The sequence below is a fragment of the Aspergillus candidus genome (assembly GCF_002847045.1).
Source record: "Aspergillus candidus strain CBS 102.13 unplaced genomic scaffold BDW47scaffold_109, whole genome shotgun sequence".
NCBI classification, from domain to species: domain Eukaryota; kingdom Fungi; phylum Ascomycota; class Eurotiomycetes; order Eurotiales; family Aspergillaceae; genus Aspergillus; species Aspergillus candidus.
The window spans coordinates 1,768-29,559 of NW_020194114.1; the positions used below are offsets into that span (position 1 = coordinate 1,768).

General features: G+C 47.2%; 7 protein-coding genes across 7 annotated transcripts; 3 read left to right on the forward strand and 4 right to left on the reverse strand.

The window, feature by feature from the left end:
• Nucleotides 1–1,792: 1,792 nt before the first annotated feature.
• BDW47DRAFT_7319 (ankyrin repeat domain-containing protein) lies at nucleotides 1,793–2,546 on the forward strand. The gene has a single exon (XM_024819710.1). It carries the CDS (start codon nucleotides 1,850–1,852, stop codon nucleotides 2,339–2,341), a length of 492 nt encoding a protein of 163 aa, XP_024667166.1. The 5' UTR covers nucleotides 1,793–1,849; the 3' UTR covers nucleotides 2,342–2,546.
• Nucleotides 2,547–5,164: 2,618 nt separating this feature from the next.
• On the forward strand, nucleotides 5,165–7,048 carry BDW47DRAFT_121453 (Dyp-type peroxidase; the record flags this gene model as incomplete). The annotated part of the gene is made up of 9 exons (XM_024815629.1): nucleotides 5,165–5,202; nucleotides 5,255–5,483; nucleotides 5,546–5,820; nucleotides 5,887–5,979; nucleotides 6,033–6,143; nucleotides 6,203–6,309; nucleotides 6,374–6,429; nucleotides 6,469–6,742; nucleotides 6,804–7,048. The coding sequence occupies 9 exons, from the start codon at nucleotides 5,165–5,167 to the stop codon at nucleotides 7,046–7,048; spliced, it is 1,428 nt and encodes a 475-aa protein (XP_024667167.1).
• Nucleotides 7,049–11,665: 4,617 nt separating this feature from the next.
• Nucleotides 11,666–13,120, reverse strand: BDW47DRAFT_114512 (NAD(P)-binding protein). Its single transcript, XM_024814671.1, has 3 exons — nucleotides 12,341–13,120; nucleotides 12,110–12,226; nucleotides 11,666–12,043 (listed from the first exon to the last, which is right to left on the reverse strand). Exons 1-3 carry the CDS (start codon nucleotides 12,787–12,789, stop codon nucleotides 11,872–11,874), a joined length of 738 nt encoding a protein of 245 aa, XP_024667168.1. The 5' UTR covers nucleotides 12,790–13,120; the 3' UTR covers nucleotides 11,666–11,871.
• A 1,555-nt stretch (nucleotides 13,121–14,675) lies between these two features.
• BDW47DRAFT_121455 (uncharacterized protein) lies at nucleotides 14,676–16,101 on the reverse strand (the record flags this gene model as incomplete). Its single annotated transcript, XM_024815630.1, has 3 exons — nucleotides 14,676–15,328; nucleotides 15,386–15,722; nucleotides 16,081–16,101. The coding sequence occupies 3 exons, from the start codon at nucleotides 16,099–16,101 to the stop codon at nucleotides 14,676–14,678; spliced, it is 1,011 nt and encodes a 336-aa protein (XP_024667169.1).
• A 992-nt stretch (nucleotides 16,102–17,093) lies between these two features.
• On the reverse strand, nucleotides 17,094–17,887 carry BDW47DRAFT_114517 (uncharacterized protein). The gene is made up of 3 exons (XM_024814672.1): nucleotides 17,830–17,887; nucleotides 17,583–17,777; nucleotides 17,094–17,509 (listed from the first exon to the last, which is right to left on the reverse strand). Exons 1-3 carry the CDS (start codon nucleotides 17,841–17,843, stop codon nucleotides 17,236–17,238), a joined length of 483 nt encoding a protein of 160 aa, XP_024667170.1. The 5' UTR covers nucleotides 17,844–17,887; the 3' UTR covers nucleotides 17,094–17,235.
• Nucleotides 17,888–19,424: 1,537 nt separating this feature from the next.
• Nucleotides 19,425–21,663, forward strand: BDW47DRAFT_130591 (putative Zn(II)2Cys6 transcription factor; the record flags this gene model as incomplete). Its single annotated transcript, XM_024817137.1, has 4 exons — nucleotides 19,425–19,704; nucleotides 19,788–20,370; nucleotides 20,431–20,711; nucleotides 20,774–21,663. 4 exons carry the CDS (start codon nucleotides 19,425–19,427, stop codon nucleotides 21,661–21,663), a joined length of 2,034 nt encoding a protein of 677 aa, XP_024667171.1.
• An 843-nt stretch (nucleotides 21,664–22,506) lies between these two features.
• Nucleotides 22,507–25,855, reverse strand: BDW47DRAFT_114520 (uncharacterized protein). The gene is made up of 2 exons (XM_024814674.1): nucleotides 25,575–25,855; nucleotides 22,507–25,397 (listed from the first exon to the last, which is right to left on the reverse strand). Exon 2 carries the CDS (start codon nucleotides 25,201–25,203, stop codon nucleotides 22,891–22,893), a length of 2,313 nt encoding a protein of 770 aa, XP_024667172.1. The 5' UTR covers nucleotides 25,204–25,397; nucleotides 25,575–25,855; the 3' UTR covers nucleotides 22,507–22,890.
• Nucleotides 25,856–27,792: the final 1,937 nt, after the last annotated feature.

Genomic DNA, 27,792 nt, shown 5'->3' on the forward strand with positions numbered 1-27,792 from the left:
TGAGCAAAACATCCCACATTTGTCCCTGGTGGTTGAGGTGTGTGCTGGGTTGGTCACTTGCAGCGAAAATCTTGCGACTATTCAGTTGGTCCATTACACGGCATCAGAGTACTTCGAGAAAAACTGGTCATTATGGTTCCCCGAAGCAAATCAATACATGGCCACAGTCTTAATCACCTACTTGAGCTATGACCGATTTTCTGTCCCGTTTGCTCAGACTTGGGGAGAATACCACCAACAGCTGGAATGCAATCCTCTTTACGGTTATGCCGCCCGTCATTGGGGTGAGCATGCAAGGGAAGGATACCCCCAAAATAGAGGACTAGTCGCTGGATTTCTGCGAAACGCTATGAACTTGCTCAACACGGTTCACGTGTTGACCTACTCAGATCAGTTCCCGATTGGATTTTTTCCTATACCAGAGCGCGTAACAGGCCTCCATGTCGCAGCATATTTTGGGTTTCTCGACCAAATTAAGGAACTGATCAGAGAAGGAGCAGACCCGCGCGTGGCAGACTGGTCTGGGCAGACTGCCCTACACTGGGCAGTAAAAAATGGGCAGCGGCAGGCAGTCAAAGTTCTATACAGTGAGGGGATTGATGTTAATGCACGAAACATCGAGTTCGAAAGTCCCTTGCATTTCGCTGCCTTCCAGGCTAGCGAAGAGTTGGTGAGATTCCTCGTCAGCCTAGGATCACAAATTGAAACTAGAAATAGTGCGGGCGAAACGCCCCTTCTTGTTGCTGCTAGGAGTGCAAATCTAGGAGCCCTGAAAGGTCTTCTTGACAGTGCCGCAAATCCAAATGCCTCAGACGATATGGATCGGAATGCATTGCATGTGACCATAACTAGCTCCAAAAAAGAGTGTACCGAGGTCGTGCAGTTGCTCCTCTTATATGGTGTCGATTTTCGCCAGTGTGACGCAGACAATATGACGCCTCTTCACTACGCGGTTGCCGAAGGAAACGGTAGACTCGTCGACCTACTTCTTGAAGCAGGTGCTGACGTCAACAGGGGGGTAGCAAGAAAGTTTGACAAGAACACCACCGACCCCATCTGTACAAAGGCATGCCTACCATCTATTGCATTAAAAGCAAATGATGATAACCCCGCTGGTCTTACGCCACTCCATTTTGCAGCTTGCGCGGGGAATCGTAGGATGACAGAGTATCTTTTGAGAAAAGGTGCTAATCCGAACGCACGATGTTATTGTCTAGACACGCCATTACACGTTGCCATCCGCAGGGGCCTTCTGGATGAACAAAGAGACAGCAAGACATCAATGCACCAAATCTTACTACCTATACATGATGCTTGGACCGATGACAGGTGGCACGTCGAAGTTGTGCGTGATATTATCTCGGATTACGAATCAGAGGAGGCGGACGAGATCATGAATTATGTCGAGGAGCAGCGGTTGGGCGTCGTCAATGCCCTACTTGAAAGCCCCAGAATTGAAGTGGATCCCGAAAACGTCCACCGCGACCGTCCCCTGCATCTTGTGAGATTTAATGATCCCAGTGCAACCGTTATTGTGTCTAAAATACTTGGTATGGGGGCGGATGTTTCCGCCCGTAATGACAAGGGCAAGTCCATTTTGCATCTTGCCTGCGCAGCAAACGCCGATTCTATAGTCGATGAATTGCTGGATAGAGGCTGTTCTATTGACACTACCGACTATCAAGGCCATAATGCTCTACATTCTGCCGTTCGAGCGGGACGCTGTGAAACTGTCAAATCAATATTTAACAGAGACGAAGGCTCGGCCAGAAGTTACTGCCTTGGCGTGGACGCCAAAGGCCGCACTCTACTACATCATTACCTGCAGGGTCACTTTGCTTGGAGTGACATGGTGGTTCTATTATTGTCATACGGTTCCAAGGTGGATCGTACTGACAACAACGAGCACACCCCACTAAGCACCTTTCTAAGCAAATTCACGTTAGGGGATCGAGTGGAAACTTGTCAGCTTCTCCTGGAGCATGGTGCTAATGCTCTTTGGACTGGTCCTGACGGCAGGAACCTAGCACATCTCGCAGCCTGCCACCACACAATGGAGCCTGGCGTTTTGGAAGCCTTGTCTAACTACGGCCTCGATCTCTCAGCGAAGGACAAAGGCGGGAAAAGCATTGTACACCATGGGGCCATTAGCGGATCATTAAGTTTGGAGGCTACGACATTTCTTTATGAAAGAAACATACTAAATCTGCATGACACAGATGAAAGTGGAAAATCTCCCCTTGATTATGCATTGCAAGAAGCTAATAAAGAGAGATCATCATTTCAGTTTGCCAGTAGCAGATGGAAGCGGACTTTGGAGTCCTTGCAGAGCTTTTGTTGACACCGTTGTGCTTGATAGGCGAGCCCTTTCCCTGAGAAATAATGTATAGTCGGCTCCTGTTGATTTGACCCCTAATCAATTTCCTTCATTGACAGCCGAACCAAATATCAACATGTAGGGGCTTTATGTCAGGTATCAAAAGGGCAGACAGTCTACGTTTTGTTTTTGGGTGCATTAGGCTAGTATAAAAATCATGTTTGCAAGATCCTTGATCCCCCTAACACAAGCTTAGAGTAAGTAGTATACCTACTGTACAATTGGACAAACTCATCTCCACCCCGTAATCTGTTAAATTCCCGTCACCTTGCCTCCTCGGTAGCAAAACTGAAGGCATGCACACTTCCTCGTGGCTGGAAAGTCGAGGAATTCTGGTGACTTTGCTGTCACTAGCCACTAACCCATCATCGGATGCGTTATCCCAATCACCACCTCCAGGTCTAAGTCAGGATTGTCAGCATATACTTCAAATAGACCAGAAATGATATGGAGTACTTACGTATGAATCAGAACCCGTGTTGAGCCCCCTGTGGGCTCTAACACTCCCCTTACGCGTCTAGGCGGAAGAAAAAAGGGGAGAAGAAGCTTATCTCTCATTCTCCGGCTGTCTGGCTATGCTAAATACATACTGAACACTAAGTACTGTAAAGGGAAGGAGCCGAGGAGCCAACAACCCGCTCTCTAGGTTGGACCACGAGTTCCATGTTTCCACCAATATTGATCATTCTCTCAGTTCCATCGAGCCCTCTTCAGGTAAAGATTCAAGCCTACTTCTCTGGACTCACCTCCCACCAGCCCATATAGACGACAGACCCGACGCTCACTGACCACTGAGCATATCTTTCTTATACATATATACTCTCCTCTGACATAAGACATAAGCAACGACTTGTTCAACACATACGACCATAGGGTGTGGAGAACAGGGCTTCCCGTCCGCTCAGCCGTACTTAAGCCACACGCCGGCCGGTTAGTAGTATGGTGGGTGACCACATGCGAATCCCGGCTGTTGTATGTTTTTCCTTTTTCTTTTTGTTATATTATGTCGGGATTAAAGACTACGATCAATTACCCAAAGCAACCTACAATAGGGTCATTACACCTTTTTGGTGTGGTGGTAAAAGTCAGACATATTATTTGTCTTCTGGTTATTGAGTTTAACTAGGGTTCACACGTAAATTAGACAGGCCGGAAGCCAAGTCGTGACAAAGAACTCAAGCAGCTTTCAGCAGAAACAGCCACCTCTTTATTTTCACCTTCTTTCCTCTTTGATCTCTCGAGAGCTACACAAAATAGACATGAAGTATGCAATTATATATTTTTCTCAAACATAGTGTCTGATCTGTTGCCAAACGTCTTCAATTACAATATATATATATATTTTATTTTTTATTTTACTTATTTTATTTTTTTTTAATTCAGGCGTTTATATTTGCCTCGGGCGTCCAATCGAACGAGCGGTCCAGATTCCAATTTCATAGCAGTAATCACACCGCATGTAATCGAGTTATACCTTCATGGATGACACCGGTGAGCGAGTTGTGCGCAGGGAATGTAGATGGCTCGTCCAGGAAGTAAAAAGGGCAATTTTTTCTTTCGAATTAATTCACATTCTGCCCCTGTGGCCCCTTGGATATAATCCGGCGCTTGCATCTCAGACCGCTGTTTTATACATGGAAGACATACCCAGCTTCGCCAAGCATGCAACAAAGGCGCATAACCTAGGAAATTTATTAGGTGGGTCATGCTGTGCCCACGGTATGTATGATCTGACTGTGGCTGGCTGGATACTGAAACCAAACGGTCATTAGACCCAGGCATGTTTGTAATCGTACGGCCTTGACACGTTCCATGTATGGTGGCCTGGCAGTTAAAGTGGCATATGCAATTACTTGTAGGTATGATGATGGCTACAGAGAATCTAATCATACTCCGTACATCAGCTATAACCACTACGTTGGTAAGGGAATTCCAGCGGTGCGGGAGGCTTTTCTGTTATCTCCAGGCCCAGGAATGACCGGAGACAACCGATAACGTCGAGTCTCGTTCCCCACATACCCGTGATACAACCCTGCACATTCTTCGAGAAAGTGGCGCGCCTGAGCTTCTTATAAGGTAGCCCTATCGTGTGTAACTTACCTTTTAGTCGTAACATCTGGAACATGATTGGATACCACACTCACAAGAGATCGAAGCCAAGCCCGAGGGAAGAAAACCCGAGTAAAAGACCCGCCTAATTGCCGCGAGGGTGATACTCATCCGCTAATTCCAGAACTCGTGTCTCTATTGGTGCGTTGTCGACGATCTTGTATGTGCTGATCCCAGGACCCCCCACCATCTATCTGCTTGCAGTTTCAAAAGGTTTAATGTGGAAGATGTCACTTTGCATCCGAACGAGGGCAAAAAGCAATCGATCAATGAGATCAGCACATGCAAGTACCACTCTACCAATAGAGAAGAAACACAACTGAAGGTATGTACGAAAACGAACAGTTGGGCATGGCTGCAGAGCGAATACTGCTATCTACCACCGTCTTTGCGGCGCGTGTCACTTGTAGTATGTAGTATAGTTGCCTTAAGACTGCAGCATAATGACGCATTATACAGGTACAGGATGGTGACCCCACAACCACTGTAGGTTCCTCCGCCATCAAAGAGGCTGGTCGTTTGCATCTCCTATTGTTATGTCACATGGAACACTAGGAGCATAAAAAGTGGCCCTGAGGTCGTCCAGTCCAACCCCAACAAATCTCCACCATCTCACTGCATTTCCTTTTGTATCAACTTTCCTGTCGCTCATCCATTCGCTGACCCTTTCCATTCAAGATGGCTCTAGACCAGAAGAACATCCAAGGTGACATCTGGTTGGTTCCATAACAACGGGCCGCGATATGGATATACAACTAACAATCACAGGCCGCGACTGCCCAAAAAAAGTGAAGTCTTCTTGTTTTTTGAGATCACCAATAGTGCCAAGTTTAAAGAGAAGCTCAGCGGATTTTCAAAACACCTTACCAGTGCCCACGACGCCCAGCAGATATTGAGTGAGATATCCCGGCGCAAAGCAAATGGGGAGCTTGGTCCCGACGACGTCATCGACGCCATGGCAGCGAATCTCGCATTTTCAGCCAAGGGTCTCAAGGAGGTGAGTTTTTCCATAAACTGAAGCTATACAGAAACTTATCATCGATGTACCCGTCCATTTAGCTGGGAAAAGAGGACCTGGGCGATGACGTATTTAAGAAAGGGATGTATAATGACATGGTGGTGGAGGGACTCGATAGAGAGGCAGAATGGCACGGTGAATTCAAGGGATCGCGTGGTGTGATCCATGGTGTCTTCATTATCGCCGCCAGTACTGAGCAAGCCGTTCAAAACTTCCTGATTAAAGTCTTGAACCCAACGTTCAAGAATGCCCCAGACCGCTCAGTCAAATATTTGTTTGCGCAGACTGGTGTAGTATTGGCGCATGAATGTGAACAGTGAGTGGATTCAACGTGCATTTCCATCGAGGTCCAGAACTACTCACTTATATTGACTCAATCTAGCTTCGGGTGGGCGGACGGCGTTTCCCAGCCGTTGATCAAGGGGTTGGATAAACCATCCTCGGAAAAGCTGGCGCCGCCACCTGTCAAGCCTGGGTAAGTAGATTGACACTTCAATTAAGAGCTGACCTGCTAACAATTTCACCCAGCATCATCATTGTTGGAGCGGAAGGTGATACCGCGAACCATCCCCCATGGGCCAAGGACGGTAGTTTCATGGTGTTCCGGAGATTGAAGCAGCTGGTCCCCGAATCCATCCAGTAATGTCCCATGACCTCTTGACTATCATTTGATCTTGTAATAACAGCTTGATTCGCAGATGGGTCACCGAGAGCTTTAAATCGCAAGCGACAAATGAAAAGGGTGAATTAATGATTGGAGCGTTATCGTGTCTGTCATCTCGACTTATGGGAAGATGGCGTGATGGTCAGCATACCCGTGCATATTTTCCCCTGGGATTCACTCACTAACCGAAGAAATTGGGATTTAGGCGTCTCTTTGGAGCAGAAGCCACATAGCGATGACGCTATGCATGACGAGGCAACGGTGGAAGGCGGCTTAAAGAAAGGTTCTGCGCATGTAGAGCTCATGAAGTCCAACAATTTTGATTTTCAGGATGTGCAATGGCAGGACAAATGTCCCTTCGCCTCTCATATCCGCAAAACGCGGCCTAGAGGAGATCGTCTGGACGAGAATGGTGATTTGGATGATACGCATGCCATTGTCCGCCGAGGGGTTCCATATGGACCAAAAACACAGAGAACAGAAACGCTATCGGGTATTTCCATGCATGATCGAGGGTTACTCTTCGTTTCTTACCAGAGTAATCTTCGCAACGGATTCCGGTACATGCAAAAGGGTAAGTTCACCGGCTACTACTCCTCATATCAGAATGGGTCAGATTTATAACATAATATTAGAATGGTCGAATAAAGTCTCTTACCCCGCTGGCAAGGACAAGAACTACGGTGGCGCGCAGCCAGGGTTGGACCCAATCATTGGCCAGTGGGCGGAGGGCGATGAACAAAACAACTATGCGAATATCCCCAGGCTTGATGACCCCCGAAAGCTTGAAAAGATCAAACTCGAGCGGATTGTCATTGCGGAGGGTGGCGAGTATTTTTTTACTCCTTCGTTCTCTGGTATCAAGGAGTTGTGCAAGTAACGATAATATCGAATCACAAGATAGATTTGGTCCACGGGTATCATGGGCTCATATATCAGAACACCGTTTCCCCCCAGTTGCCTTAACATACGAATTGGATTTTGCATGGTACTCTTAGAATAGGAGTCGTCTTCACGGTACATGATAACGCTGAGAAATTGAGCCAGCAACGATTCCGGCTGCTCCATATTCGCGGATGTAACTAAACTATATACACTTTCTGTGGACATATTCCACATAACAAGTTTAGTTTGGCATCGAACAAATGCACAAATCGCTGTTATATAGGAGTTATGAGGGTTCGGGGGTTGGAAATTTCGACAAGAAAAACTTGCTCTGCTGCCGGACATCGTGCGTCACTATACACATTAATGCTAACTTTTACAAGAACTTGTACTGATGCTCATTATATATTCTATTATAGCAATATAGATAAAAACTAGCTGGAATAATTAGTAGTATACTTATGTTACTTCTATTGTTATGAACAAATTCTACCAGAATTTAGGTATAAAATGTGTTCTTGTAGATCCTTGAGGAACTTGATAATAGGGAAGGGACTTCATACATAAGGATCAATGTTAGAAACCCCAGAAGTTGTCCTCGATTAACTCAAGCGAAACACCATATCGAGCACCTAGCTCCCTTAGCTCGTCCCTCACCCTCGGAGCCCATTCATCTATATCAATATCTATATAATTTAGAAGCAGAGTGATACCGCGCAAATGTGGCGTGCAGGTTTCCCAATCTTCTAGCCATGTTTGTATCAAGCCCAAGATGGCACGATCCTCCCATTCCCATACAGGCCAATCATGTCGCTCATCACCGAAAAACGTACCATCCTCGTTCTGCTGTTTCAAATTATCGCTGATGAATAGAAATTCAATATTCCTTGGAATCACATCCTGCAATCGCCTTGTTGTATCTTGCGCAAAACCCACCAAGAACACCCATGGAACCTCAAGCCTCTTAACCATGTCAAAATTGATAATTGCATCCAGCAAGCCTTGAGACTTTACAGCAGGGACAAATAGTTCATGAACGGTTCCACGTTGACAATCGGCTGTGATGGTCAAATCTGTTAGAGTCCCTCGAACATGAGATATCGCACCAGCAAGACGACCTAGATCGATGACAGGTGTAGTGAACTGATCTCTGATACCCTCATCGTAATAACAGTGATAGTGAAAGACTTTAAGGTTTCTGGTAACAGAGAGCAGTTGACCAAGATATATTTCCCGGATATTTGTCAAATGAAGTGATGTCAAATTCAATGGGTCCGGTAAGTGTCCTGTGGGCCAGGTAAATGTGACCGGGTTCTCAATTGAGGCTGACAAGTGTTGGATATTCGGTAGATAAAACAATGGCAGAACATCTGCTGTGTTCTTAATCTTTTTATCGCGTCCTTTATCCTCACATTCATGGAGGCGCAAAGAAACATCTTGGAGATGCTGGAAGTCGGGTAGCTTATAATCCATGGGCTTGAAGATAGACGATCGGAAAACCATACCAATCAATGTGCTATGTTGGATGAAAGTGTGGTCAAGATATAGACATCTCAGATTCAAGGGTTGCGCTAATAGGAGAGCAATAAAAGCATCCATCGTACCATTGCGCATCGCCTGTATCCAAAGATCGGCATACGGGACTCCAGTGCCCCGGATGAATGTAATGAATTCATCCAATTCAGCACCGACTGGAATTTTTGGAAATCTCCACGTCCAAGCGCAACTCCAGGAGAATTCACCATCCAGGTGAATATTTGTGATGTAAGGAGCCAGCTGAGGCTTGCATATAATCGTCCGCAAGAGTAGAGTGATTGGGGGAGGAGGGTGACCTTCTTTCCATGTCCACCGAATTTTTGAGTAAAGAAATGGCTCAGCGGCTGTGCAGAAATCCTTGTTGACAAGACATAGTACACGAAATTCAGCAGGTGATAATAACTTGAATATCAAGCACAAGATTTCAGCCGGGCAGGTATGAAAACCTGATAATGTTTGATGTTTCTAGTAATATTTTAGTAAGAGACTTGCATTATCCATATTAAGCACATACAGGTTCCATTATCAGTGCCGATACCAGTTAGAATTTAGGTCGCTGCCTTTTTTCATGTATGCATGCGAGAAGAAGAGTTGAAAATTAGTATGGGGAAATTCAAGTCATGGGAAGAAAAATGTGAAAAACAAGAAAGCGGTCTTAAAGAGCTTCAGATAAACAATCAAAAACCACCAGGTTTGTAGGTGGCTTTCATATTCCTCCGTCGCTGTTGATGGGTCTGCCACTACGAGTAACGTTTTGCCCCCCCCTCCCCACTTGACAATTTTCTAAGTCACTACTATTGAATCGCTTAAACGAGGCTCCCTGTTCAGCCTACCTGTTCTGGATCGCCGGTGGGGTCAATCTGTAAGGCTAAGCATCTTCTTATCCTATCATTTAGTAGCTGATGTCAATGCAAAGCAGTACTTTTTACAAGCCGCAAATCCTCACTTTCCTCGGCGGCTTGAAAACATGGCTAATAGCCGCATGAGTGTCTGTCAGTCTGCGCGAAGAAGCCGGAGAGTAATGCAGTTCTAGTCTATGGTTAGTTGTTAGTGCTTTTTCTTGGCCTAGGTCTGATCAGATACATGCAGGGTCAGCATTACGATAGGGCCCGGGAATAAGCAGCTAGAATAAGCAGAGGATCATCATTCCTGTTTGCCTGCGCCTTGGGAGAGGCTTCTTTTCTAACGTGAACCTATTGACAATTAGTACCTTGATGATTTGGCTGTTTCTTAAGATTCCAAGAATATGACATCTTAGCCACAAGCCAAAACTTTAACCAACTTTTGGTATAGGGTTTGACCTGACTGATATCCCCAACATTGCATAGTTTAATAGGGTGTAGGAATGTGTGTTACGTGAAGATTGCCGAATCCCGTGCTTGTCGGATAGTTGCTTCTCTGTTAGGACCGCAGGGCGCGGTCTAACAGAAGAGCTGCGTTGCCACGCACGACATGTGGCATACTACGGAGTATATAGGCTGATATAGGGGACATGTCAATGTCATCAGGCACAGCTATTTGAGCTGCTCCGCTATGACTGGTGTTTATTTTTGTCTGCGAGGGAGGGAGGTGAGGAAGAGAAAGAATATCTTGATTACTTGCCTCAGTCTGTGCAGAGGTAGGGTAGTTTTTCGGGGCGGGTTGGGGCGGATTCTGGGGGTCCCCCAAAAACATGACTTGTTTTAGATATTTTGTTAGATAATTGTATCTTGTATATTCATAGATCTATATCGCGAAAAGTGGTTAAGTTATCAAGCTTTAAGGTTGGTGTTTTTCACCATATCATGATATTCCATGCTGCTAAAAACCCCAGGACCAAGCATATCGTGATTAGCACTTTTACTTGATTATCAACTACTACAGCAATACAGGTTGATCAACGCTGGGAATTTTTGTGACACGAGTAAAAATATCAGCTAAATCCTCAACTTGTGGTCGATCTGGTTTACCAACGCCAGCTCGCGGATTGCACTTTGTGAGAAACTAGTCTCAGAGATGCCTTAACCGGGTGCTTCTGCCTCCTAGAGCTTATATTAGAATACGAAGGGTATTCTAACAGTCTGCTAGATACAATAAATTGATTATTCAACTTTTTTTGTATCCCAAGCTCCTTTCTGGCCAGATATTCACTGGCGCTCGCAACACTTGTAATTGGAGTACGGATGTAGATTGGCTTTATTAGATCTAGGATAGCTCACTAGACTGAAATGAGACCGACAAAGTCTATATATCTGTGGCCCTACATCCACTTGTCTACACCGTACTCACTTCTCTCTTTGTGTACTGCCACCGTAATGGCCACATATCAGTACAACCTACCATGATAATAATGAGACAAGCAGCTAACACCATTTCATAGCAAAGCTTAAGATCTTTTCTAAGATAAATCTGTGTTCTCTTTAGTAGCATCACAGGCTTATCCAGCAAAATAGGATTGTTGGGTTAGATTATAATATTAAGTGTAATTTTAAAGATAGAACTTATCTTAGAACTCTAATATCTGTAACAAGACTGGTAACTTACTAGTCCCATATTTTTCTTATTCATATGTGATTTAGTATCTATTTGCTTCGATCTTCATCTAGATGAATATCCAAGAACTATCTGAGCCCCAAACAATCTGACACTCATCATGATGCTTCTAAGCAAATAATCCAGTACATACGACCATAGGGTGTGGAGAACAGGGCTTCCCGTCCGCTCAGCCGTACTTAAGCCACACGCCGGCCGGTTAGTAGTATGGTGGGTGACCACATGCGAATCCCGGCTGTTGTATGTTTTTCTTTTTGTATATTATTTGTATCTTTGGATTAATGTCTTTTTGATTCAAGAACCTCACTCAAGTTGTGTTGTTCATGTGGTTATGGGGTCGATCCAATAATCGTGGTTAATCCCACCTAAGTAAACCTAATCGAAACATCACCGCTCTATTAGGCTACCGAGTCAATGACATTGCCACCAACGTCGCGCATGCACGTCTCTAAAACAAGCTTAAATCGAATTCTATGGTCCTAGACTGGATTGATGCGCTCTACTCGGCGAATATGGACGTGCATTTCGATCCAGCCAGTCCCTCGTGATAAAAAGCAAGGTTACAATCTGGCATGCTAGCGTTAGATCAAGACCTAGGCCACAAACGCCCTGCAAACGGCGGAAGCTCTTTTCGTTGAACGTTAAGATTAATATTGTCTAGGAAGATCTGCTCTATTGTCATCACTTCATTTCACGCCCCTCCCTTTCTCCCCGATCCCCATTGTGGGAGACAAGAGAATCATAGGAGCTTTACCAGGGCTCTTGGCTGCCGTCGTGCTTGAACAGCTTTCCACTGTGGGTCTTCAGCGTAGAGGCGTCAATCAGCTTAACAACACCTGTACAGCTCTCATCGATGGTAAGAGCGGCCTTCTCAAATCCAAAGTAATCAGCACCTCGGTTGCCAATGGCGGTCTGGACCCAGCTATTACGATGAAACGGTTAGCGACCTGCGAGGCAAGTAGACGCCTCAATATCCGGCGATGCTCACCCAGGGTCCACAGGGAAGGCGTTCAGCCAAGGATCTTCCGCAGAGATTGCTTTGGTATACCAGTGCTGAACGAGTTTGGTGGGGGCGTATGCAGCATTTTGCATTGGGATGTAGTTACTGGAAATGGTTAGATTCGGGGCAGGGCCTTTTCTCTTGCTTTCAAACTCACTACATGCAATGTTAGCAATGGTCTCGTGTCATCGGTCTTAAACAATCATGGGAAGACATACCGCCAGGAATGCGGAACCCGACCCAATAGTCACCCACTTGGGCTCCTTGGCCTCCTTGAGAACCGGTCGGAAGGCCTGGTAGAGCCGAATGAAACCGTAGAGGTTGACATCGACATGCTGCTGAATTTCGTCTACCTTGACTTCCGCAACCTTGGGCCAGGTGAGAGCGATACCAGAATTGGCGATAAGGATGTCGATGTGGTTGATCCCCTTGGCGGCCAGCTCCTGCACGGCGGCAACCTGGTCGGTAGGAGAGAGGGCATCGATCTTGACAATATGCAAAGTGGTGCCTTCAGATTTGGGTAGGGACTCTAACTCCTTCGAAGTCGGGTGGCTAGGATCGCGGTTTGCAGCGATCACAGTGTGATTAGGCTTCTGGAGGTACCGCTCCAGGATTCCCTTTCCAATGCCGCGGTTGGCACCGGTTATGAGGACAATGGTGGGAGCCATGGTCTTTGTAATTGGGGAAAGGGGTTTCGATTTTGTAATTGAGGCTTGAGAACGCGCAAGAAATGCAACGTGAAGAGTGTAAAGCACAAGGCTCGGCGATGAGACGGAGATGAGACAGGCGCAAGGTTGATTGGTGACAATACAATCTTGCTATCAAATTGAAAGACGCGCACACCAACGAGTATTTATTACTGCTGCGCGCCTGGAAAATTTCGCTTACCAACTAGCTGATCAAAGCTTGCTAATCGCCGCTGTGTCATAATATGCGATAGTCTCCGAGATTCGGGCATCCTCGAGTGTGTTCCAGAAGATCACGCCATCAGGAGCGAAGCAAAGACGGGTTTCCGACGGCCTGTGCCGAAAGCAACAAGGTTCTAGTCTATGGTTGGTTGTATTGTTACTGCTTACTGCTCGCTTGGACCTGTAGAGAGAGACATGATGCAGGGTCAGCGCTAATGCGGGACCTGAAATTAAGCAGCTAGAAGAAGCAACGGGCATCATCGCCCCGGCTGGCTAGGGCTCAGGATTAGCCTCGTATATATTGTGAACTCATTGATAATGAGTCACTTGGTGATTTGACTACTCCTTGGGACCCCAAGAGTGTTGCATAGTGTATTAGGGTCTAGGAAAGCGTATTGTGCGGAGAGCGCCAGATCCTACGCTTGTCAGACGATCGCTTGGCATGATTCTTCGGCCTTGGAGGTGATCCATCCAGCCGCCGATGCATATATTGAGAGTTGAATGAACTGATCTAAAAATACTTCTCTTTGATATATATGCCATTAACAGCATTTTGGGTTGCCAGGCTACGTTATTCAGCTGTGAACGCAAGTAAACTTTTTGACGCACTGGCTATGCAGCACAGAATGGAAGTAAAAGGGCGAGGGAGCCAGGAAGCTTCAGAAAATTCTATACATACAAGGTTGGTCCTGTTCTCATGTTATCTTGTTGCTTCGAAAAGCCTCAGGCATACTGTCAGCCAAGGCTAATCCGGCGCATAGCGAAGCCCTTGAGCCCTAGGAATCCAAGCGATCGCGAAATTTATCGGGCTAGAGCTGGAGCAAGTCGAGCTGCAGCCGGCAAACGGCGTCCCTGAATACTACTGGGGCCTGAACCCGCTGGGGAAAACACCGACGTTTGTCGGCGCGGATGGACTGGTTTTGACAAAGTGTATGGCAATTTCCCTGCACGGTACGTTACCCTCACTCGCATTTATGTATGATGCTTTGCTTTGGGATATTCCCAATTGAGTTCAATATAATATTATTCGCGAGAGCAGTAACCAACGAAGACTCCACGGCCACCCTCCTCGGAAGCACCTCCCTCGACTTCATCCAGATCATCCGGTGGATCTCGTTCACCAACACTGATGTTGTCAGCCGCATGGCAGCCTGGGTGCGACCATTGACTGGCTATACGCCCTATAGCAAGGAAGGAGTACACATGATGGTCATGCATTTGCCCTTCATGAAGGCAAGTGTGAATGAGGTGCCGTTTGCCGAGACGGGATTGCTGAATGCACCGCCAACAGAGCCGTTCAATACGCCTTAGAGATGAAAAGTGGATGTACTGTAGTTCAATATTCTTAACGGCTACGCCAAAATACTGAGCAGCACTTTAGTTTAGAGCTTGACGTAACTGCTATCTCCTACATACCTTGGACTGATCGTTAAGCTGAGCAGGAATCTTTCACCAATTTGTACTATGTGATGCATGCGAGACACTTCCTCTGTATGTAGTTTCTAGTCTAGGGTTCACTTTGTGCATGAGGTGTCTGGATACACAGGATATTCATTTGACCAGGTCTATAATTTTGCTTATTGATTGCTTGCTAATGTAAGGTACGAATCCATTCCACAGCAATCCAAGATTGCGTTTATAGGTATCTATCGGCGCACTGACTCATCCATCAAACCCTCCGTATGACCCCAAACCAACTCAGGTATCCCCTGTTCCCGATACTGCGCCATCACTTTGGTGCTGGGTCTAACCTCTCCCTTCCAATTCAGCAGATATGCACCACTTCCGGTTTCACCCTTAGTGCCCGTCGCTACATCCCCGGTGTCCAGCACGACTCCTTGGGACAAATGTCCTTGCTTGGCTGGGTAGCGTGCGGAGCTCAGATGGAACAAATGGCGGTCGCCACTTTCGCGGAGATTCACGGAAAAGGGCCACATGAGAGGCCACATTCCGTAATTGTAAAATGACGAAATTGGTGCAGGGAAGCTGTTGGTGTAGATGTTGGTGCCAACCAGACCAGGATAGGCGTGGATGAAACTGACGGCCGGGTGGGTGGTCGCGAGGTGTTCCATGCTTAGGGTTGTCATGGTAATGGAGTGCCTGTAGGCGTTGAGCAGAGAGAAGTTGTGCTTGAGGTCGAGGTCGGAGGTATCAATAGAGTACTCGAAGCCGCCGCCGTAGACGCTGACCACCCGGCTTGGTCCAGACGATGACTCCAGCAGTGGGAGGAGGTTCTGAATGAATCGCATGCGGGAGTAATAGCGGAGGGCGAAGAGGTGGTCTATGCCTTCGATGGTTTCTAATATCCTTTGGTCAGCTCGTGATACTTTCTCTGGAATAATCTATGATTGCATACCCTTTCGCCCCCCCAGAGAGATCCCCCCTGGGGTCATAAAAAGAAAGTTCAGCTGCTTCTCCTGCTGGAGAATGGGCCGGCATGCGGCATCGACATTGCGCAGTAGCGATACATCGGCCTCGATGAAATGGAAACGGCCTTTGGAACTCAATTGTTGCAGTTCAGACAGGAACGGACGAGCGCGAGCTTCGTTGCGACCGATAATGTAGGCTGTAGGGCTGTCGGCGTGACATGCCAGTTGGCGCAGGGTACTTTGGCCGATGCCGCTGGTACCACCAACAAAAAGGGCAGTTATGTTGGGGAAGGCCCGGAGACCAGCGTTGGATGCTCGGACTGCCTTGAGAGATACCATTTTGCAGATGTCAATGAAAGAAAAACAAAAGCCACTGGAGGGCTTGGGCGATTATTTACATTGCATCCCAGGCAAGCCACATCGGTGATCCCCCGCCGAAGGATCAACAAATGCCGGACCGGGCGATCCCTCCCGTCGTCATCACCAACAGCGCGCCACTCGTGTGCATCATTTATTAGTCCTGGAATGCGCGGAGTTATCGTGCTGGAAAATATGACTGCGATCAGTATAGCAATCCTTTACCCATCTACAATCTCTGAGCCATGATTGATGCAGCGTCGACCCCCGGAATTGACGCGGTGGTGAATTACTACGTGCCCAACAGCGATGGGTCTCCGCCAACCACCAACGACATGGCCGTCATGCTGGGCGAGAAGGACATGATCTCTCACAAGATGCGGATCCGTGATCTACGCTCCTATAAAGAGCACTATTCGCTGGATCTGAACGGGTTTCAGTACGCGACGCTCCAGTCCGAGCTCACGGATCCCACCGACGAAAGCCAGATCAAAGAGGTCTACTACCGAGAAATTGAGAAACTAGTGCAAGACGTGTGCGTACCTTTTTTATGGGCTTCCACTTCCGTTTCAGTTTAATTTCTGCCGCAGAACCGGTGCCAAGCGTGTGCTCGCCTTCAACCATGCCGTTCGCACCAAGATCGGTAATGAGTACGGCGAGCATATCGAAGACCGCTACCAGGGTCTCGAGGGCCCCGCGTATCGGGTGCACGTTGACCAAATGCCCCAAGGCTCTCTCAGTATTGCGCAGTTTATGTTTCCCGATCTCGCCGACGAGGTTCGCAACGGCAATTTCCAGGTGATCAACGTCTGGCGCCCGTTGAGTCGTGTGCAGCGAGACCCCCTATTGGTGGCCGATACCGCCGAGATGTCGCCAGACGACTTGCTTCTGATGAACCGGAAATATTTCAACGGGCTGGAATTGTCCAACTTTGTCGTTAAATATGATGGCCGGCCGGCGACCGGCGAGGGCCCGACGGATGGATTGAGCAGGGATGGGAAGCATAGCTGGTGGTATATTGGGGACCAGGAGCCAACCGAAGCCCTGATTTTCTCCTCTTCGGGCTTCCGAAATGGAAAGGCAATCATTGGCACCGCGCATGGTGCGTTCTGTTTACCCGATCAGGATCAATACCCAGCTCGTCAGAGCATCGAGTGTCGGTGTATTGCCATCTATTGATGGATAATTTACGAGGCCTTGGGCGATTGAGAGAGAGAGAGGTGATGTAAAGATAAGAGAGTAATAATACTAGCAGGCTATCTAAATCTCCTTATATGAAACTAAAACTATGATTCTTAGTTTATCAGCTTTATTTTAGCTTTGTCACAGACCCAGAAACAAGAATCAATCATCTACTGACATATTGGTGACAACTCATGTGGCTACCAATGCTAGCCGATGCTCTAGGCCAATCCTTTCTCGAATCGGATACTGATAAAGCCCAAGGTGAGCCATAGTGTTCTTTTCCCCGCTCACCCTCTCACCGACGACATCGCCTAGCAGCTTCATGCGCATTCCGGGCCGAGCTGCGCAAGAAAACCGCGTCACAAAAGGAACATCGCAGCTTAGCTGATTCCCCCCTTCGCTCCCGCTGATGTCGGATCAAGTTACTTCGATTAGAAAATAATCGGCCATTGCAACAGGGTTTCCAACAGCGGCATGGCTCGGACTTGTCGGACCCTGGTTCTCGGAGGGAGGCAGAATTGTCTGGTTGAGTGGTGGGGTCGATGGGTTGGGAATCTTGGTTGGGATCACTGGGGGGAATAAATCAGAATCAGTGATAGTCTGTAAGTGCAGTTAGAGTTGTGTTGATGAGAGAATGCTTACCTGGGAGACTGTAGCTCTTGCAAGACTTGTTGAAGACGCCGAAGTTCCGAGACGAGTTGTGTTTTGGATATTGTACTCGATGCTGCGCTCTGATCTGGGCTGGTCATCCCTATCCCCACTCCCGTTCCCCTGGATAAACTAGTGATACCACTGGAAGGTAACATGGCTTCATTTTGGAAGAGACCCCAAGCTTCACTATGATAGCGTATTAGCAGCTTGCCTCTCATTGCGATCACGGGGTCCGTACCGATATGTGGCCATTTTGGTAGGGCGATATGGTAATAGACAATCACACTGTGGACAAGAAAGATCAGTACACATACGCGTGAAGTGAGTACGGTGTAGACTAGCTGACGTCGGGCGGGGCCAAGTCGTATAGTCTTTGTCTGTCTCATTTTGGCCTAGCTGGCTATACTGTATGAATTATTAATATTGACACCGGGTAATAGAAATCTCTTTGGGACGAACAGGGTCTTACATGGTTGACGATCAAAAGAATTTAATTCAGGATAGAACTGAAGTATTAAACAAGTTATAACAAAGACATTCCCTGTAACTTGATGTACTCCGTAGATTATGCCTCATAGTCAAGTAACGATTGCAGAAGACACTTCAATATCAAAATCCCTGAAGTAGATCATTAGGAAGAAGATTAATGTACCCGATTTTAATGATCCTATTATTGATCATATATATCTACAATAGTTTGATCATTCAGATTCCGGGTGCCTGTAGATCTCCATTTGCACTTGAGCATAGGTCTTTTATATATAAAAAAGCCGCACGAGTCCCCACGAGTCCTCTGGCCTCGACAGAAACAGGAGAAAGATCTGATTCCAGGTCTCATAAGCCACCATTCTGTTGCTCTGCACTCAATCCTAGTTGGGAGTATATCATTGATTTCTATATCATGACTAACTACGTGCTGTTTTTTTGATTGGTCACAATTAGTCTCTGGGATTCGGGTGTTCAACGTAAAATTTGACTTGTCATAATGCCCGTTAGTGAACTATATACTATGAGCACACTAGGGTACATGTAAATAAACATAGCATTTGTCTCTAGCACTTACAACTCACCACTATGTCAGACAGAAACCATTCCTTCTTCCGCGCAATGATGATGCTCTTTTTTATTATGACCTTACTGGATTGCCATAGTCAGGGAAATAACGTAGTAATCACCTCCGAAACCACGTCCTCAAGACTGTCCATCTAGATGAGAACATGAAGATCAATAACACAGCCAATACCCTGCTGACCACGACAGACACCACTCAGGGTCTCTTTCAACCAACAATTAACTAGTTAGTCACCTAAGCAACTAGTTCCCTCATTCATTTCATGCAATTGAATCACCGCGCTTAGAAACTGTTCCTCACTGGCCAGGCTCTTTACCCAAGATATTCCAAAAAAGCCCGGCCGTCCAACCTGATTTTACTCCAGTCCAGGTGTCAGCATGGAGGGAAATGTGCAGTGCTTTTAAGGAGCATTTTTCTTCAACCAGCTTTCAATCGCTCCTCCTCTCTTCATCCCTTTTGATCGTTTGCTCTCTTGTCTGACCAGGTTTACAACATGCGTCCGTGGAGCTCGGGAGTAAATTCACCTTTGTCGTCACCCGACGATGAAGGCGTGGAATCAGGGGACGTTAGCATGGAAGAAGAGCAGCAGCAATTGCAGCAGAAGCAGGCTCAGTACCAGAAATCGTGAGTAAAACGCATAAAAGCCAATGAGCTTACCCACCCGTTTTATTTACCAAGTTGTTCGACTCGACAGCAATAATTTGAGAGCATGCCAGCCATGCCGTGCCTCTAAAGTAAGATGCGACCAGCCTAACCCTGGCATGCCGTGTCTCCGGTGCCAGAAATCAGGCAAGTCTTGCATTGACGCCGCGAGCCAACCAGGGAAGAGACACCGCCAATTCAACAGTCGAATCCTAGAGATGGAATCACGAATTGAAATGATATTGTCCTCCGCAGAATTGCAGGAAAGTGCTGGGGAAAACTCCCGGACGACCGTGGATGCCGCCCCATCCAGCCCTATCCGCTCGCCTTCAGAATGGTCGCACAACACCCAACAACATGATCGGAACTCATCCATGGGATCCGTGATACCGTTCAATGGTGAGTTCTCTTCTCCGGAACCAGTCCGGAAGTCGCGAGTTACATTCCACTAACATGGCCAACCGTCCCGTCTGCCCGGGTAGGCAGTCCATGGATGGAAGATCTTAAGTCTAGCATACAATCATGGCTGGATGACAACATCACGGATCTTGATGATCGTACCACTGAAACAATATTCAGTCGTTATTTGACCAACATGGCATCCAGATTCCCGGTCGTCGTTTTTCCGCCAGGCACCACGGCGGCCGACGTCCGAAGTAATAACCCTGTTCTTTTTCTGGCGATTCTCGACGTGGCCTCGTCGGGATTCTGTGCACTTGAAACTCAGAGGAAACTCCGGAAGGTCATTGTTAAGGCGTATGTGCATTGTATGCTCCGAACCGAACAGTATACACTCGGATTGCTCCAGGCCTTGATTGTCTCGGCCACATGGTATCGCACGACTGAGCCCGTCGAGCCTGGGGAACAGATGGACATCTACCAGATTAGTCACACAGCAGCCAATATGGCCTTGATCATGAGATTGGGGGAGAGTTTGAGCGCCAAACCTTGGGGTGGCTCCATGTTTCCCCGGCGGGAGAAGAACAAGGGCCCTGGAAGCGCCTTCCAGGCAGGGTCGCTGCAAGCTCGGCGAGTGTGGCTAGGGTGTCATTATATTTGCTCCAAGTACGAGAGAAGGCAATGTATTCCCAAAACAGCGCCGCAGAGTTAACCTTGTTTTTGTAGTACTTCCATGTCTCTTCGCGCCCCGAACGTTATGAGATGGACCCGTCTGATGGACGAATGCCTGGGGGTATTGGAAACATGCCCGGCAGCTCTTCCGTCGGATAGGCTTCTTTGCCAGCACATTCGGCTGCAGCATATAACCGAAGAATTTGCGATGCATCTGTCATCGGAGGAGACTTCTGCCCCGGGGAAATCACGAGCGAATCAAATCCAGGTGACCCATCGTGCGTTCAAACGACAGCTCAGCGAATGGCGTAGGAACTTTGCGGATGGTTGGGACGGTAACTTCTCCCTTTTTCCTTCTTGATTTGTTTAGCCAAGCGATTGACACGCAGTTGTAAAGATTCTCTCGAGTTTTCGTATCATTTCTCATGCTTGTACATAAACGAGGTGGCCCACTGCGCAGCGATGAATGATGGTGTTCCCGGTGAAGATAACACCGAGCGCTCGGCGCCACCTTCACAAATCGTGGTAATCGAGTCGCATGCAATTGCCGAGTTCATAGAAACGATAGACAACATCTTTCGGGTGTTCACGTCCCTGGACATGTCGACCATTCGGGCCCTACCAGCGATGTACCTGATCCGCATAATCTACACGTTCATCATCCTAGTTAAACTACACTTCGCAGCAGCCAAACTACCGCCTCAAGATGCCATGCTGCAAGTCGACCGACTCCGGGTCTCTGAGCGCCTCAATAGCGTCATCCAAATGACCGCGGGATGGGGCTCTCTGTGGCCCGCTACGAAACTGACTACCGTGTTCATCAGGATGCGCTCATGGTTGGAAAGGGGAGACGAGGGCAATCGCCAGAGGTTGCAGCAGGCCGGTTCGTGGCTCACCGCATGGGAGCTTAAACCTCCGTCGCCGGGGTCCAAGGACGTGGATACTATGGCCTTTCCACTTGAACCACCACCTCTCGGTATTGGCTTCCCGATAGCCCCTCCACCTTTCCAGACCATGGCCCGGGCTACCGAATCTCGTTTTCCTCGGAAGGCAGGCCCCGATTTGATGGCAGACGAGGATGCTCCGCTTGCGGCAGGCCAACGTCTCGGTGACCTTCTGGATATAGATCAGATCGACGACGACACTTCGTACATGGGTATGGACTGGAGCCAACTCTCACAGATGGGCCTTGACTTGTACAACTTAGACGCTCCATTCTCCCCAATTTCTCCCAGCTTTGATTCTGACGCAGCCATGAAGGAGCATTTCTCCGATAGAAACAAATGATCACAATGAATGTGTTGATATGGACCGTTCCACACCCGTAATATTCACTCCAGCTAAATCATAGACATATATAGGCAAGACACAGTCCAAAATCTACCACAGGAATTTGTCAGCCTGCGGGAAGTTCCCATGTAAATAACATGTCAGGTCTATCTCGATATTAGATAGCTAGCTGGTAGCATTACATACTAGAAGGGTCTCTTGTGGTTCTCTTGACCACTTGTTCATGGAAGGTACATGAATATTGACATGTTAATACTAAGAGGGCTTAGTATTTTGAAGTTGGCAAAGGGCAGCCAATGGTCACCTAATATAGCATATAATTCTTCTAGAAGCATTTCAAATGATTAATATTTGCATGATGCTGCATGACATCGGGCGATGGCTCCCTCTTGTCTATAGGACTCTTATACTCGCTTTGACTCAGCTTGAAGACAGACACATCAAACTACCATCCGTAGTGAAGCCACACGCTGGCTGATTAGCGCAGTGTGTTTGGTGGCTACACACATAAACTGATTTGTCTCTATAGAATTTTCTCTTTCTTTTGTTTCCGAATCTCTGTGTAAGATTTTGGTCATCATTATCATCATGGGGCTTGTTTCAATGACCCTGGTTGATCCAAAATCCCCACGTAACCCTAATACTGTGATATAAGGGATGTAAACGCGCCAGAAAGGATGAAACTGATGATAATCAAAATTATAGAAAAGGTTGCTTGATGGTTGAAAATACAAGATGGAAGAGAGTGGGAAAAGGACTCTGCAAACGCTGCAGGTCAGCTGACAAGCCAACATATTGCAGTCACTTCCACAAATACCAGATAGATACCAACACCAAAACTCAGCATGAATCTTCATGTGCCATTAGATTATGTGTAGGTAAAGTGCAATCTGCTCCTTCCTTCCATAGGTACATACATCCATATATCCATCTCCATCTCCATTGGCATCCCCAACTTCATCTCCATCTCCATGTACAGACAAAAGTAAAAGTGCAACTAGGCGGTGATGTGTGTTCATTTGCTCGTGAATAGTAAGGGCTTCGTGACGTCGATAAGAAAAAGAAACACGGAAGAAAAACCATAAAAGGGGAAAATGTGACTTGCGCAAAAAGAAAACCATAAATCAATGAACTCAGAAAATGCATCGAATCGTCATCCTATCCGGGAGTTGGTTTCCTCCAGACAAGGCTGGGTATTATTCATGTAAGCTAGTTCGGCAATTGCTACCGCCTTCGACGGTCCCGTCTGTCATATAGTCCTTCATCGCCCTCGTCTTCTTCCTCCACCGGTGCCGGAGTGCGTCGTTCAGTGCGTCGCTTGGGGCGGCGCCGTCGGCTGGAGCTAATATTACTGGCCGAGTCATCCGGGGCTAGGGAGTAGGTGTCGTCGAGGAAGTCGTCTTCGGTGCCGCTTTCCCATCCATTGAGGGCTGACGCGGGCGTGCCCATCCGCGCTTCTACGTACGAGCCGCGGCGGTTCTGATTGGCGACGGACAGGCCGGCTCCGCGTTGGCGTAGAGCCAGACGCACGGACTCGGCTTTGCAATGTAGCACCTCGAATGCGTCTTCAAGTGCTTCCATGCCGAGGTAGATGTCGCGTTCGATTTCGGCGAGCGCGGCGATTTCCTGCTCTTCGTCGAGGACGATGGGTCCGCCGGAGGCGGGTGACGAGGAGCTGCCGACTGGCTGGCTGGCTGAGCGGAAGGTGCCGTCCATGTGATTGGGGGTGGGTCCCCGTGAGATTCCCCCGGTGGTGAAGGGGGTGTTGGCCCTGCTGTTGCTCCAGCGGGGAGACCCATGTGAAGGGACAAAGGTGTCCTCGGCGCCGCTGCGGAGGAATCCGTCGAAACGGCCGGAGATGAGAATGTCCCACTCGTCGTCGCTGATGGCCGCGAGGGTTGCTATTACGTGGTGGATACCCGGATTATTGAGCATGTAGATGGCGGTTTCGGGGTCGCGGGGGAGAGACGCGAGGCGGTACAAGCGTTGAATGGCCAAGGACGAGGACACTAGCAGAGGTGGTCGCGGGCGAGGCTCGCCGTCAGGGCGAGGAGTGGGTGTTGCGGAGTTGATTCCGAGGAGGGAGCAGAAGAGCGGACGCTGCTCGGGCCCCAGATGGGTGAGCATGGCAAACGTCAATGTCTCATCGTCTACCCCGTCGGGCGCGCTCGACCCCTGTCCGGTTTGCTCGTTGAGCCACTTGTCCACCGCCACCTTGGTCTTGCGGGACTGGCGCATGTAATGTTCCCGGTACTGCTCTGGAACATCGATGTCCATCTTCTGCATCGGAATATGCTCGTCACCGGACAGTTCTGCACCGTCCACCGGCATCGTCATGGTGAAGGGCGGCCAGCCGGGCAGCTCGCGGCGTCCCGAGACAAGCTCGAGAACCTCGCCCCAGCTCACTCCGGTAGGCGGCTCCTCCATCCCGTTATGCTCGCACATGAAACATCGACACGATTCCGACGAGATGTCACGGGCAAAGACAGCCTCCAGCCGATCTAGCAGACGGCGTGCCACCGACCGATACCCCGTCGCAACGGCTAACGAGCCATTTTTCGCCATCACATGGTGGAAATCGTCCAGAAGCCGCGTGAATGGGTCAAAGATAGTGGCAGCAGCAGACTGCGGTTGGAAGCTCTGGTAAGGCGGTGGGTCTGGGGCATCCGCGCCCATCAGGAGTGTTCTCGGCACCCGGCGGTTCAGGCCGCCATGCTGAAGCAGATAGTCCACCCTTGGGATGGTCACCGGCATCTCTGGCGGGGGTGGAGGCGGGGGAGGAGCGTCGAACGTGGAGCTCGCAGTCGGGGGTCGGCCGTAGTCTCCAGCGATGTCGACCGCGGGGCGGCTGGCGGGACGATTAGACATGGACGAACGGTTCTGGGTGCGGGACGGTGGCTTTTCAGGACTCTTGTGCTTCCGCCGATATGTCGCGTTGATGGTGGCGTCCGAGCCGTTTGCTGAGTCAAAGCTGGTATCATGGACAGGCGCTGGGGATCGAGGAGGCGTGGCCGTGCGGCTGCTGGGTCGCTTCGGGTCCTCGAAAATCTTCGACTTCATTGAGTTGCGACTGGCCGTGCGGGGAGGCTCTTCCTTGTCCTGGCTCGACCTCTTCGACTTGGTGGGCGTGTCAGCGCGGGCGGTCGTGCTCGACTTGGTCCCATCGTCTTTCTTCGCCCGTAGACTCGACGACGACCGGTTCGCATCTGTTCGGATACGGATCTTGGTTTTCCCATCCTTCGCCTTCTCCTCCGCCCCTTTGTTCTCTTTATCCCCGACCGAACTACTCTTGCGCGAATGCTGGTCCGTGCTCGTCAACGGTGGGCTTGGAGGCGCATGGTGGTTGTCCGAGCGGCGGGGACGTTCTTCCTTGGCATCGTTGCTGCGTTCGGTCAGATCGGTCGGATCGGGGGTGGGGATTCCCGGTCGGCTAACGGCCTCTTTGCTATGGGCCTTGGAAAAATTCGGATACGGCAGACTGGTCCTCGACTCCAGGAACGAGGCCGTGCTGGCGCCGGGGTTGTCGACGTCCGGCATGGAGGAGCGACGCTTCTTGCGGGACTTGGAGGCGGATGTGGAAGGGGTCGAGGAACGGCCCGTGGGGTCGTCGAGATCGTGTTCCTTGGTTGAGGTGCGGCTGGGGCGTCCGTGGATCGAGTGGTGTTTTCGGCTCTTCGATTTGGAGGAGGTCGACGATGACGATGCTTTACGCTGGCGGTCCCTGTCGCGATCTCGGTCATTTAATCTCAACGGTAGAAACATGACGTGGAATGGTTCAAGCGAGGTGGACGGGAAGAGGGGCTGAACGACGACCAGCTAGTGATCGGTTCTTCCGAATTCTTTAATTCTTGTTTCCCACCCCTTCTTCCCCTAGTGTCGGTTCGACCGATTTGTGACGTTCTAATTACCTCAGAGATCAAAAAGCAATGGAAAAAGAAGAATCAATCAATCGAGCGATCGATTAGGTAGCGAGTTGCAGGAGACGGCAAGTCATCCAGGTGACCTGATCTGAGAGGCCCCGATCGATCGGATGCTCTGGCGCTTAGAGACACAGAACAAACTGAGATGCGAATCTCACTGGTCGATAGGTCACGAAGGTGCTTATGTCAATCCACTGAAGGACGGTCCGCAAGAGGGCTGCGACATGCCGTTGCGACGGAAGCAAGTCAAAAAAAAAAAAAAAAAAAAAGGTAAAATCCAAACCCAAATTGAAAAAGGAATAGTAGACGAGTCACAGGAGACAAAGAAGAAGATCAGGCACGATGCATGAAGGGAGAAGAGAGATGGAGAAGAGGCCTGCCTAGTCGACTCGGGGAGGGGGGTTGGTTTTGCGGTGAGAAAAGCGACTGGAGACTTCTCCGCAGAAACAATCGACCTGGTGCTTTTCTTGTGTTTCCGATTTCTTTTTTTAGTCAAGAAGAACCGCCTTGACTCGTAGTTTAATTAGTTTGGTCAATGAGCGATCGAGGATCGTGGCATGGGTGGGACCACTCCAGGCGAGGCCCTGGGTGCATGGAAACCCAATGAAGAGGGGGGAGAGAGTTGATTGTGGGCTTGCGTTCCTCGAGTAACAGACGAGATGGGGATGAGACTGCTTCTCTAAGACGATCCAATAATGCTGATCAGATGGAAGGTTGATTGAAGATGCAAGGAGAGGGAAAGATGGAATTCAGTGAGAGAAATCGAGATCGAGACTAAACACTTGGACACCTCAGGCAATGAACACGCTGCGGCCTAAGGCGCGGGGCCTGTGCCTTATGGAGATCGATGATATGTACGGCAAGCCATTGCGGCCACTCTGTAATAATTAGAAATTTCACTAAGTTAGTTAACTGCTGCATTAACTGCCTTTCTAATTAATTTAAATTAAAGCTATATAACTCTACTAGCTTAATTTATATAAATAAATTAGAAGATTTAAAGATAAGAAATTTACTCTATCTCTTTTATTTTCTTTTACTAATTATCATGCCTGGTAGATATAGATAAGTTAATCTTAAGCTATATAAGAATTATATTCTTTCTCTTTATTCTTCTTATACTTCTATTAATTCTATTTATATTTTTCTTAAGAAAAGATATAAAATTATTATTAATAAGTATATACTTAAAAGCTATCTTAAAAATTAGAATATATATAGGTAGAATTATATAATCTATTCTAATTCTCTCTTATATACCTGGATACATGTTCTCTTTTTTTAAGTTAGATTAAAAGATAAAGAGCTTCTATCTATACTTTAAAAAGAAGAATTTTTAATTTAGAGTTATATACTATACTATATATAGGAATTACTTAGTCTTTATTAATATACTAAAGATTCTTTTTATTTATAACTTTAAGTCTAGTAGATACTGTAGTTTTTTATATAAGAAGCTAAAAAAAAAGTAATTCAAGACTATAAAAAAGAGATTCTTTACTAGTATACTTATAGTTAAGACTTAATTATTAGATAATATAAGACTCTTTATCTTCTTTATATAGTTATTAATAAAAGCTAGTAATTAGCTTTTTTTTTATTATAGAATTATTTTCCTTGATACTATTTAATATCAGATATATAATTTATAATAAAAATATAAAGAATACTATATACCTGGATCTAATTAGATTTAATTAGTAGATAACTATCTTAAATTAGAGCTATACAGGATTAAAATTTATATTAGAATTAATATATACTCTTAGTATATTATATAGTTTTATTATAAGATTATTATATATATAGTAATTAGTATTATATATTAGTATCTAGATATAGTTCAAGCTATATAAATATAATTATTAAGAGTTTGCTTAGATTATAGCTTAGAGATAATACTTTTTAAAATTACTTATTTTAAGCTTTAATATATATAAGAGCTAGTTATCTAAGCTTCTAATTATTAGATCTCTAACTAGAGTATAAAGAATTAAAGAATTAAGACTTGATAGAAATAGTTATTTAAAATAGCTTTATTTAAATAATAAGTAAGTATTCTAGTCTATTATATAAGCTTAATATTAATATTATTAGATCTATTTTTCTTTTTTAAAGAATAAAGATATCTTTATTAAAGAATCTCCTTCTAATTAGATTACTTTATATACTATTTTTCTACCTCTTATTTATATAGAGATGTGTT